Here is a 13,667-nt window from a genome sequence, read left to right on the forward strand (position 1 = left end):
TTGTTTTGCTTTTCGTCTGCACAAAGTATGAAGATTCTGTTCTTGTAAGTACCTCTGAAACATCAATAGCATTTTAATTTATTAAAATTAAAATTGAAGGTCTTGGGGGGACCTTTAAAAAGATGCCAAAATAATAAAAGGAGGATATATATATATATATATATATATATATATATATATATATATATATATATGATATCAGAGAAAAACAAATGGGCTTATTTTAGCTTTTAAAAAATAAAAATAAAAATGCAGAACTATGATAATATGGAGAAAAGACTTTCAAAGAATTTAATTAGCACAAACGTTTGCTTAACGAAGTGCAAAATCACCCTTAAAGCTCCAATAAAATAACTTAATGACATGAAAAATTGATTATTTTATTACTAATCTGTTGGTAGTGTTTGCTTTAAAGTACAGTGGAACCTCAGTTCCCAAATGTCTCCGTTGTTGTACGTTTCGGTTCTTGAACACCAAAAACCTGAAAGTAAATGCTTCCATTGTCAAACGTTTTTCAGAACCTGAACATGCGACATGGCTTCCACTGAGTGCAAGAAGCTCTTGAAACCAACGGGAAGCTGCGCCTCAGTTTCCAAACGGATTTCGGAAGCCAAACTGATTTCATTAGAGAACCGAGGTACCACTATTCAACTGAAAAAGGATTGATGACTTTAAAAATGCTTGTAAAAATATCTCTTAAAAGAGTTAAATAAATCCTAGGATAATAGTTTCACTACTTCATCAGAACTTTCATGATGAATAATAGAACAAGCACTTGGCCAAAAATACACAATGATAATTAAATAAAGTATTATACATTACAGGATATAGCTTTATTTATTTATGGAATACTTTAAATTAAGCATGACGGTAAATAGATAAAATGCTTGGTGTTTCCCCCCCCTGTGCTATGAAGTTAATAACATTTCTTTGAAAAGATTTCTGCCAGAAGATTACACTGAGCAATAGTAGGCACACTATGAAATCTAAAATTTGATCCTGAGGTGCATGTTATGCTGCTTCAGTGTGCCTTTGGGCTGGGGCGTGCTTTGCTTCATTTCTCTGTACTTCTCAAAACATCTTATCTTTCCCGCTCATACCATCACATTTATTATACCTCCAGCCCTTGAAGAGACATTTCCAGCGCCTTTTCATTCAGTGGTTGTGACTCACCGTCGGAATTCCTCAGGTGGCAATTCTCTAAATAGTGACAGACTAGGGAGTGCAACTACCTAGGTGGAAGCAGGATAAACTGGGCTAGAACTTCACTAAAGACAGAAGACAAGAAGTTAGTGCAAAGGGCACTCTGTTCTGAAGATGGCTCTGGTTAGAGGACCAAGAACTAGGGAGCTACGAAGGATGCTAGCCATGAGTCAGAAAGGAGGGGAGGCTATTGGGTTATTGTTTTTATTTTTACTATATATTTTGTGGTTTTATATCTTGATTTTGTTCTGTGAACCACAGTGAGACCCCCGACTATAGGGCGGTATATAAATTCAATAAATAATGATAATAATAATAATAACCCCAACTGGTGGAAAACTCAGTAGATACAAATACCGGCCTCTTATGAGGTAACAGCTGAACACTTAAGAGTAGCTTAAAAAGGGTTGAGATGCCTTAGATTCCACAAGCAGGTTCAGGAGTTACTAATATTAATTCCTGCATTTATAGTTTATTTCAGGGGTAGGCAACCTAAGGCCTGGGGGCAGGATGCGGCCCAATCGCCTTCTCAATCTGGCCCGCAGACGGTCTGGGAATGAGCGTGTTTTTACATGAGTAGAATGTGTGCTTTTATTTAAAATGCATCTCTGGGTTATTTGTGGGGCATAGGAATTCGTTCATTTTTTTCTTCAAAATATAGTCCGGCCCCCCACAAGGTCTGAGGGACGGTGGACCGGCCCCCTGCTGAAAAAGGTTGCTGACCCCTGGTTTTTATTTCCTTGAGAAAAGAGAAGTAACTTGCATCCTGATCAGTAGATGATAACACATTTCCCAGAGCAGGGCTGGGCAATATCAGCTTTTCAACATGGCGGAGTATCGCCAGCCAAACATCGCGGTTTGGTGATATATCGTGATGTTGAAAAAACAAGATGCATTGGCCTCTGTCCCTGAGTGAAACTCCCCCAGCTCTCACCTTGAGGCGGATTCACCCAGGGGCTCATAGGCTGGGACAACGCAGCATGTTTGTGCAGCTCAGCTGGGGATTGCGAAGGTCCCCACCTCCCAGCTGAGGTAGCCCCAGTGCTCTCCCCGCTTGCATGCAAGCTGGAGGAGCATCAGGGCTCCTTTAACTGCTCACTTCTGGGAACGGCAACTGCGCTCCCTTCAGCTGAGCAGTTTCACGGTGTCCCCCTTCCCGCCGCTTGCTTGCGGGAGCCAGCATGGGCTGGGGGCTCCTTTAACTGCTTGACTGAGGCAAGGGCAGCTGCACACTCCTCAGTCAAGTAGTTTAAAAGATGCAGAGGGAGGAACAAGCTGTATTGGTGCCTTGCCGATACAGCTTGTTTCTCCCTCTGTGTCATATGATGGCAGAGTGGGATGGTGGTTTCAATCAGTGATATATCTCTGGTAAAGGTAAAGTGCAGGTGGTGCTGTGTCTAAACCACTGAGCCTCTTGGGCTTGCTGATCAGAAGATCGGCGGTTCGAATCCCTGCGACAGGGTGAGCTCCTGTTGCTCTGTCCCAGCTCCTGCCAACCTAGCAGTTCGAAAGCATACCAGTGCAAGTAGATAAATAGGTATCGCTGTGGCGGGAAGGTAAACGGCATTTTTGTGCACTCTGGTTTCCGTCATGGTGTTCTGTTGCGCCAGAAGCGGTTTATTCATGCTGGCCACATGACCTGGAAAGTCGGCTGTGTACAAATACCGGCTCCTTCAGCCTGAAAGAGAGATGAGCACTGCAACTCCATAGTCCCCTTTGACTGGACTTAACCATCCAGGGGTCCTTTACCTTTACACATCTCTGGTGAAACCACCACCGCCACTCGTGAGTCCCTCTGCTAGCAGTGCCTGCTGGTAGAAGGGACTCTTGACTCCCTCCAGTGGATGCTGCTAGCAGAGGGACTCAGGAGCGGTGGCGGTTTCACCAGTGATATACCGCTGAGTGAAGTCGACATTGCGGTCTGCTCCTCATACCGCACCTGGGCAAAAAAATCGATATATCCCCCCACAGAGTTAGGAGATATGTGACTTAGAAGTTTGGAATGGATGCAAACCTGACACAAAGCCAGAGACTTATACTAGATGTGAACATAGGGTGGTATCCATGCATGAACTACTCATGCAGTGAAACTTTATTCTCACTGCTCCCACCCCCTACATCCCCTAAACCTGTTCTGAGGGTTCCCCCAACCTGCCAAAGCAAATTTAGGAGGTGCGTGGCATAAAGCAGGCAGGAGACACGGGGAAGTCTTACTGCATGCATGGCCAAACTTGGCCCTCCAGCTGTTTTGGGACTACAATTCCCATCATCCCTGACCACTGGGTCCTGTTAGCTAGGGATGATGGGAGCTGTAGTCCCAAAACAGCTGGAGGGCCAAGTTTGGCCATGCCTGTCTTACTGTGTGAGCAGACATTGTTTCATGTACGCAACAACTTAGGTGAATCCTACTCAAAGAAGATGGCAGTGAAACACTTTATGTGAGGCACCGTCAACTAACTGGACAAAGATTATATATATAGCAGATATATAGCAAAAAGCCAAGAAGCAGATCTGAAGGAATTCATATAGTAAATAAACAGGGCATGAATGATGGATTCGGAGATGGAGATGTAAAAAGAAGCAATGAGAATTGCCATTTGCTTGGGAGTGTCTAAAATTTGTTTTATTTCGTTTAGGCACATTGGAACATTAGCTTGTTTCACCTTCATTGTATGTGCACTATAAAACACTGAGCCAATTAACACAAAGTTAACTTACAATTACGAGTAACTGCTCATAGAAGAAATGGAAGTTAAACTAACAGTGCTCCTTACCTGTCTTCACTGAAGCGACGACCAATCAAGACTTTGCATTTTTCTTCGGGTAGACAAGCAGCCAAAAGAGGTACAGTTCGTAGTACTCTACTTTCCTTCAGTTCATATGGTTATAAAAACAAAACAAAGAGAGGAATACAAAAAGGGAGGTGTGAGGAGGTCGTTGAAATAAGTGAATGAAAGATAAGATACTGAAATTGTCTGATGTGTTTTAAACTGTTTTTGTTTGGTTTCGTTAGTTTAATGTGTTAGTGTTATGTAGTGTTTTTGTATTGTATTGTATTGTTCGTTGTTGTTTTTTGTAGTGTTTAAATTGTTGGAAAAGTAATAAATATTATTTTCAAAGGAAAAAAAAACAAAGAGATTTATGTCATTCTTTGAACACACGCAAAACTCAATTTGCCTGTATTATAACCTGCAAACACTACAACTCACAGGAAAAGGAAGAAAACCTCTAAAAACCAATATCCCTTGACAAAATAATGGTATACCTATCCCCAAACAATTGGGTCCAACCTATTACCAAGCAAACATATACCTGAACTTGAAAATGTACAAAGAAGGAAAACAAAAATATTCGGGAAATGAACCACATATACCTATATTTGTATTTACAGTATTTGTGCAATGCCTAATAATCATGTGATGTGAAGCTTGCAACAATAATGTTTGTTGATTGGGAAATATGATATACAGTGTAATATAGCTATTTCTAGCTGACAGAAAAAATAAAGTGAAGGAAAATTATTTCACACTTAAAGTCAGAAATATCTGCAAACCAATAATCAAAAGAGCTACAATGAAAGAAAGGAAGTATGTACTAAATGGCACTATTTTTCTCATCACAGGAGAAAACAGCAAACAGCTTGAGCAAACACAAAACAAGTAAGCCTTAGCATATAAGGTTAGAGACTGTCGCTGAGGTTGGAAACAGCTTTAAAAGTGACTGAATTTCACAGGGCCAAAGCCAGTTTTCACTTGCATTATTTCCTGTTGGCTGAGCTAACTTGCTAATTGAACCTTTGCATTTCCCACAACGTTACTCACCTCTGCTGGATGCTGGATGATATACAAACAGGTGGAGACTTTCAGTGGGTGGACTGGCAAGAATGGACACAAACACACCTTCTCAGGACGCCTATAGGATAGAAAGGAGTAGAAATGTGTATATTTATATCAGGAGTTAATGTATAATGCAGTTTAATTATGCAACAAGTGCCTGAGTGCTTTTCTGCTACGTTTTAAAAAACCCAAACAACTGTGTGGTTCTGTAGGCGCTCTAAAACAAGCAAGCAGACTCTTAGGTGAAAATTCAGAAACACTGAACGGTTGGAAATATTTGACCAAGCATAGTAATTTTTAAATGTGCCTGAACACACCAACTTCCACAGATATAAGACCATGTGTTCAGAAACCATACCAATCATTTAGGGTTAATCTACAGAGCACTGCTTCTGCCCTTACGTTTGTCATTGGGGATTGTACAAGACAAGAGCTCAGAAGTCTGCATCTACCATTCATTCATTCTTCACACCAGAGAAACTAAATGAGGATGAATGGTTCCAGCAACGTGTTCAAATCCTTGCCACAAAGGTCATCATGTAGCTTTCAGCAAGGCAGCATCACTCAGTATGGCATAGATGTCAGCACATTGTACTGCCTGAGGTGGAATAGAAAATAGCATCTTCTCTCCCAAGTCTTGGAGCACAGTATACAAGGTTGGCCAAGTTATTTTCCTCCAAGACGGAAAATCCCACAAGCACTTTCTCCCAGAAGTGAATAATTACATCAAAAATAAATTATGTAACCCACAATTTGCTCACTTTCCATAACACACAAAATCACTCTGCCCAATAGCAGGGTCAGCCCTGATAGTCCTACAGAAAGGAAGTCCATAGTGTTTTAGACGTTCTTAAATTTATATCCCATTTTCTTTCGGTGGAACTCCAACTGATGTACACAGTTGCTATGACTTTGTTGAGCTGTATTAATCATTTTGATAAATAATTTCTGATATTTTCTGATATTTTGAATTACGATGACTTTACGGAATTGCACTAATCATTTTGATGAAATTTGTTGTTAATTTGCTTTATTGTGTTTGACAGTATAGCGGCTGTGAGCCACTTTGAGCTCAGAATTTGTCACTGGAAAAATGGAATACAAATATTAAAATCAAATATAAATCTCCCACCCAGGCACGGAACAGACACAGAGGTATTTCAGCAAGGTATTAAGATTCTGTTGTACATCTGGAAGGTGCACCTATACCTCTGAGGGTCTTCTAGTACATTTGCCCAAGCAGGAGGGGGTGGTACAAAATGCTGAAGATGGCAGATCTACAACTTTCCAGCATGGGTTTTTAGGAAGCACAGAAAGAGGTATGTGTGAAATTGACATTCCTTCCCCTAGCAGAAGTGCTTCCACTCACCCAGCAGATTATTTGGATCCAATCCAACGTCTGTAATATTAGGAAGCAGATGTTTCTGACTGAATGATGGCAGCTCATTTGTGATTCAATCAGAAGTCATGTCACATATTGAAGGAAATCAATTTCACTAAACAGTAAAAGATACTTAGGAGTTCAACAGCCCAAAAGAGAGAAAGTGAGAGAAAGCCAAACGCTACAAAGTCTGAAGATCAACACACACCTTATGAATTCCTATAGTAACTTCTATAGTAACTGCACATTTTCTGTTCAAATACAATCTCATTAAAGAAACATCCAGTGGTGTTAACTATTTATGCTTATACTTACATTAGACAATTAAAATTATATTTGTTTACCATTCTAAGAATTCAAGTAATCTCAGCTTGCAATTATGGCAACAGGCAGTTATTATATGTTCATAAATTATCTATACATCTCCCCCTCCCCAACATATATTATTCAAAACCAAAGATCTAGCATGAAGATTTGCAAGAAGTCAATTCACTGTTTTACTAACTTTTAGAATAGATGAAGAAACGGCACACAATGGCTCTTTTCTGTCTCTTATACACACAAAATCAATATTAAATAACATGATTTAATCAGTAGCGTTGAGAAATAATCCATTAATGAAACAGCAGTATGAATCAAACCTTCCGCTTTGCTCAGATACTTGGGAGGATTTCATGGTCTCCTAAAAAGAGAGAGCTGGAGTTCTCTAAACATGCATTTCCATTAAGTGGCCAGATAGCTCTGGAACCCAGACAGGCTTGACCTTAGGTAACTAGGATTTTGTAGGTCAGAACCACACAGAAACTAACTGGCAAGCAGAAATCTTATTCACACTACTGCAATGTGTTCTTATCCTGGCATAAGCCCCCAGCCCAGTCAATGCCTGGCTTGCACATTTGCTAAGGGCAGTTTTCACAGAGATGGCTGTGGTCATCAATTTGAAATGTTACTTAAGCAAGGTAAAACATCAGCCAGGAGAAGTGGCAATGCAACAGAATACCTAGTTTTTTCATGGGTGTGTAATCCTTTTCAGAATAGGCATACAGCTTGGACTACAGATCGCACAGACCTGTCCTCAACATCTCAGTTACTGAGGTTCCCAATCCTGGGAGAGGATTATAATTGCATTCAGAACTTTCCTTCAGAGCACTGTGGTGAACATGGTTCAGGAGAGACCTAAGGAGAAATCCTCATAGCTTGAAACTCCAGGGCACAGAAGAAGGCAACAACTGTGAAGAAAGACACCAGGCCCTTTTACTGGCCAGATATAGCATTTGGGGATACAGTCTCTAGTTAATGAATACCTAACCCAGGATTTATGGATCTGCCAGTTGCTTCAGGACACCACATGGATACTTTCCTGCCTCAGTTGCAGGATTACCGTATTGGCCTGAATATAAACAGCACTTTCCACCCCAAATTCTGATCATGAAAAGTTAAAGTGCGGCTTAAATTTGTGGACTTACAAAAACTGGCTTTTACGATATCACTGTTGAAACAGACATACGGTAAAATGGAACAAAAAAATGTTTTATTGCCGAATTGCGAGCTTGAGACTGTTGTGCAATTAATTCTAATGTCATTCATCGCTTTCCCCATATTTTACAGTGCAGTATTGATTTTTTAATTTGCATTTACGGTGCAACGAACAGGTGTTTAACGCACTTGTGGGTCCTCTCTAGTGGGTACTCTCTAGATTTTCTTCTACATTTGCCATTTACAGGTGTGAATGCCTGCAGAATTTCAAGGGAGCGGCTTATATTCGGGTATTGTCTTTTTTCCCCCCTTGAATTTTAAAGGTGTGGCTTATTTGCTGGTGCGGCTTATATTCAGGCCAATACGTTACTAACTGTGATTCTGAAATCCTCTCCATGGTTCTTCTCCAAGGTCCTGATCCTGCTATGTCTCACCTTCCTGTCTCTTTGGAATCCTGGGACTACTTCCTCATTTTGGCCATCACTTATCCATGGTGATGGCTGTCCTCATGCATCTGGACATTAAGGACAGGTGAAAAATGTCTTCACCACTGTCACCTCCACAGAGTAGGAATTCAAATGGGCTCTAAGTTGTATTTGGCTAAACCAGAGATGAGAAACCTGTGGCCCTTCAAAAGCTGTTGGAGGAACTCCCTTCAGCCCCAGTTAGCATGATGTAAATTCGTAAATTCTTTGGTTCCAAGCTTTGGTCTATTGCCCAAGTGCTAATTCTTCTAGTATAACTTACCCTATGGCGAGTGAGTTAAGGACTCAAAACGATATGTGTTAGTTGGGTTCTTGAGTACAAGTGCGCATAGTAGTATTTCTCATTTGTGACATCATTTTTGCTCTGTTTATGGTCCTTGCTGAATTAAACAGCACAGCACACCAGGATTTCGCTCTCCTAGAAATTCATAGCGAGGGAGTTTCAGATGCAAGTAGGCTACATAGCATGGCTGGCTGGCATAGCCTGGAAAAACTGGCACAATTTCTGTTACGTGTATCTAAATTCCAGGGAGAGTAGGAAAGATGCAATCAGACCTAACAATGCACCACAGACAACACTTTTCATGGTCTTATATGGATTGTAAATGTTTCCCTGAAGTGGTACGAAATGGCCAGAAACAGCAGGCATTTGGAATTCCTCTACGGTGGCATGAATTATCCAGATTCGGGCCATAGTCAGCCCATGAGCCTTATGATGTGGAGGCCTGTTCAATAATATTGATCGCTGCTTCCTTCACACTGCAGTAAATATTGATTAAAGCCTTTGTAAATTATACAGCTTTCAGTTGAGCCAATTCTAGCTTGTAATAGTCAGGTATGATGACATTCATAGATAAGAATTTTATATTCTCCCCCACTCCTGAAAGATTTTTCTTCAATATGATATAATATGAATGTCAAACAATGATAAAAAGTGTGTCCTGTTGTGTCCAACCAGTTTCCATCTTGTTTCCCTTCCTTTCAAGTGAAGCCAGAAGGCTCCCTGTTGTGGAGATTTCATCTAAGATCAGCACAAGTGCAACAGTCATTCCAACACTATTGTTTCTTTTCGTTCCATCTTCATCGTACATGTTTGATATGTACAGAACGCCTGGCTGATGTTGGCAGCAAGATGAAAGCAAGTGAAAATGAATCCAGGAGATAATTTTGGGCCATATTCTACGCAAGGCTGCCTTCAGTTGGAGGCTGCAGCCAATTACTAATACTTATGAGCCAACTGTTTTAATTGGCTGTTTTATTGCATTCCCTTTTTCTGTTCAATTTGTGCTGCTGCAAATTTTAACTCTGTAAGCTACCTTGGTCCTTGATGGACAAAAGGGTGGGGGTATGAACGTTAAAAATAAATACATCACATAAGAGCCATAATGTATTATTTGTATCTGTCTACACAGCAAAAGAGATAGGGCAGATCCTATCCCTATTTCTCAGAAAGGGAATCTGAGGAATTAAGGCAAATAGTGGTGACAAAAGACAAAGTTCTAAGATTACTGACAAATTAAAAATGGACAAATCATTGGCTTTCTCCTGAGTTATTTAAAGAACTGAATTGTAAAATTGCTGATCTTGTAACAAAAATGTGTAACTTATCTCTAAGATCAGCTTCCATACCCAAGGACTGTGGTTGATGTAACATGAATGCTTGAAAAGGGAACCAGCCAGAATCTGGAAAACAATAGGATGGCTAGCTTAACATCTATTCCAGGAAAAATGGTGAAAAGCTTAATAAAATATAAGAAGCCTATAGAAGGACAAGGCTGGCTGAAGCAGAATCAGCACGGCTTCTGTAAGGGTAAACACAGTCTCATTAACCTTTTACAGATTTTGATAAAAGTATCCCATCTTACTCCTGTGATCATAATCTGTTTTAACTGGTTTTTACTTCTGAATTTTAAATTGCTGTAATCTGTTTTGGCATCTATTGGTGAATGGCAGGTCATAAAATTAATAGAGTGGTACCTTGGGTTACATACGCTTCGGGTTACACACTCCACTAACCCAGAAATAGTACCTCGGGTTAAGAACTTTGCTTCAGGATGAGAACAGAAATTGTGCTCCGGCGGCGCAGCAGAGGCAGGAGGCCCCATTAGCTAAAGTGTGGCTTCAGGTTAAGAACAGTTTCAGGTTAAGAACGGAGCTCTGGAACTAATTAAGTACTTAACCCGAGGTACCACTGTAATGATAACAACTGTTAAATATCATAGATCAGCCGAGCAAAAACATTTGAGAAGGGTGCAATGCAGGGGTTTGGACTAGATGATGCTTATGGTCCTTCCCAATTCTACAATTCTATTCAAGGCTGAAGAGGGGTGGAGTTTGGGAGGTGATATGGCCGGAGGAAACTTCTGAGAGTGAACTAGAAAGTTCTGGAAGGCCACATGAGGAGTCCAAATCTGAGGTTCCCAGCCCATGTTATAATTCTTTCAGGAACTCTGTAAATATTTGTGCTTGAAAGTTTGGGAAGTGATAAAAGCCTTCTCTAAGTGAGCTTTTGTGGCTAGTTTTAGGAAACAGGAGTTGTATATGTGTGCTAATCTCTCAGTACAGCTTAACCATCTAGATCAGTGTTTCCCAACCTTTTTTGGGCAAAGGCACACTTGTTTGATGAAAAAAATCTCGAGGCACACCACCATTACAGCCCCGTGACGTCAGCGCGCAGCGTCGCGCCGGGAGGGACGCACGAAAGTGTAAGTTTCAATTTTTTTCCCTCCCCTCCTGTGTAAAGGGGAATGCACTCTGCTAAGTAAAGGCACTTGCCACAGCAGCGTCAACGTCACAGCACCCACCGGCACCCAAGAGAGAAGGGGTCTCAGCAGCCCTTTTGCCAGGAAGAGGAGCAAGAACGAGAGGAGGAGGAGGAAGAGGAAGAGAGTCCCCCCCAAAAAAGCATTCTCCTTTTGATCTTCCTTATTTGCAATTCCTCATTGCAAAACAGCGGTTGATATACAGCTGATTTTTTTGTTATTACAGTCCCCACCCCCTCACCTAGAAAAACACCACCTGTCAATTTTTTAATTTATTATTATTATTATTATTATTATTATTATTATTATTATTATTATTATTCCCCGCCACTCTGGGAGGCTGAAGCCCTTTAAGGCTTCCTTCTGTCCACTCTCTGTGAATTACCTGCACGGAGCGGGTTTCTGGGGGGGGGCGCTGCTGCCGGTGTCCTCCCCGTCGAGTCTCGCCTTGCCCGGCGCGTGGCGGCCGCCCTTTCCCACACTCTGCCGGCTGCGCTGCCAAGCCCCGCGGCTCGGCCTGTCAGCGTTACCGAGCTCGGCGGGCGGTAATTCCCGAAGAAAGCCGGCGGCGCTTGAAGAGCTGGCAAGCCCCCATTTGCATGTCTGTTTTCCGCAGCCCTTGGAGAGGATTAAGTTCCCTCCTTCCTGCCGGGGAACCTCCAAGCTTTGGGGGTGGGGGGGGAGGAGGCAGCAAAGCGAGGCAGGAAGGAGAGCGCGGCTTGGCTGGGTGAGCTTTGGCAGGGGCAGGGAATGAGAGCTGCGAGGCGGGCGCTGCGGACGGAAGCGCTGCCCGCCGAGCTCGCAGGCAGCCAGGCAGGCAGACGGCGAGAGCCCCGCGCTGGGCGGCCTCTCCTCGCCGCCGCCGCCCCGCCTCTCGCCGCCCGACTCGCCGGCCTCCCTCCCACGGAGGTAGGCTGGTGTGCCGTGGGAGGGAGGCGGGTGAGTCGGGCGGCGAGCACACGCGGGGCGGCGAGCTCCCTCCCTCCCACATCCCATCGCCGCTCGCTTCGGCCGGCCTACTGGGCTGTCGCAGGCGGAAGGCCTGCGCATGCACGAGGTTTTCGCGCCTTCCTCCAGTAGGCCGGCCGAAGCGAGCGGCGATGGGATGTGGGAGGGAGCTCGCTCGCCGCCCCGCGTGTGCTCGCCGCCGCCGCCCCGCCTCTCGCCACCCGCCTCGCCCGCCTCCCTCCCACGGAACACAAGGCAACATTCCGCGGCACACTAGTGTGCCGCGGAACACCGGTTGGGAAACACTGATCTAGATCATAAAATGGTTTTAAGCACCAAAACCCAAAGGGATAATCCTGGTTAGAACTCAAAAGGATGTTTACTAATTCCCATCTTCATATAAATATTTTCCAACTGCAAACTCTATCATTAGGACACTTTTCAAACACACTTGCATATGGCTCTTTTGAAGCTGGCAGTAAAATAATATGATCACAGGTGTACAGAAAAACAGAAACTGGAGAGAAAAATATTCAAAACATTTCTTGTTTCCAATGTAATAACCATCAGAAAATTATATGAAAAGAATGAGGGAGAAATCAGAGTTACTGAATGATGTTTCTTGTAAAAATTAAAAACAGGCATAGAAAAACACTGAAACAGGTGCTCACAATCTTCAGCTCAATCTATTCATAGGGATATAATATGCATCTAATTTCCTACATAAGAATGAGATTGTAGATCGTTTTTTCCTCTTAAATGAATGATTCAATAAAGTGTGATATTTGAAAATGAGCAGGGAATTCTCTAGAGAAAGCCATCCATTTTTAATAATCCAATTGCCCAAAACAAGGGGCTTGTGTGTTTCAAATGCAGATGATGAGTATGAGTCAGAGACAAGCAGGAGAGTGAATTAACTGTTAAAAGTTCTTTTATGTTGCATCAAGCTTGCCAATCTGCCACCTCTATCATATCCATTCTCAAATCGTTATTTGAGACATATCACTTCACTTTGTGCCCAGTAGATTTGGAATCACTTTTAAGATTACTGTCATTTTTTGAGGGGGGGGGTGTGTCCTGTGTGAGCTACAAGGAAGCAGCCATAGTGCCTGAAAATGAAGCCCTTGCAATCATACTTGCAAGACTACAATTACAAACACAAGGGGCAGAGGAGGGGTTCCACTAGTTGGTTCTGCTCTTGCAACCCCTGCTGCCCCCCCTGCCCACATCCACATGTGTTTGGGCAAGGTCTGAAGCAGAGATCCTGCTCTACATACATGGGCATCTGGTCTGCATGATTTGGTTCTAAATCATGATGGGAGCCAACTGCAACAGGCGCGTGTCAGGGAACTGACATCGGAGCGAGAGGCGAAGGGGAGGCTCCCAGATGATGCTGGTGAGGGACCCAGCAGCCGGGGGAGAAACAGCTCAGGAGAGGGGGAAGCCAATCAGCGCAACACCGGGGATAAAGGGAGGCAGACGGGGGAAGTGGAGAGAGGGCTCAGGGACTCTTCACTGGACATCAGTGAGGAGAGCCCAGGTCCTCCGCTACCCACGCCTTCCCTGCGCAGAAGAC

The 13,667-nt window shown here is 43.0% G+C and overlaps 1 protein-coding gene across 1 annotated transcript in view; it reads right to left on the reverse strand.

Moving 5' to 3' along the window:
- Positions 1 to 13,667, reverse strand: part of DTWD2 (DTW domain containing 2) — a 97,493-nt gene that overhangs the window by 52,329 nt on the left and 31,497 nt on the right. The window contains exons 2-3 of the mRNA XM_082191634.1: positions 5,025 to 5,115; positions 3,978 to 4,072 (exon numbers count right to left, since the gene is read on the reverse strand). Of these exons, the coding sequence (XP_082047760.1) occupies positions 3,978 to 4,072; positions 5,025 to 5,115 (186 nt within the window). The remainder of the gene's footprint in view (positions 1 to 3,977; positions 4,073 to 5,024; positions 5,116 to 13,667) is intronic.

This window comes from Podarcis vaucheri (assembly GCF_965113315.1).
Source record: "Podarcis vaucheri genome assembly, chromosome: 11".
Lineage (NCBI taxonomy): Eukaryota > Metazoa > Chordata > Lepidosauria > Squamata > Lacertidae > Podarcis > Podarcis vaucheri.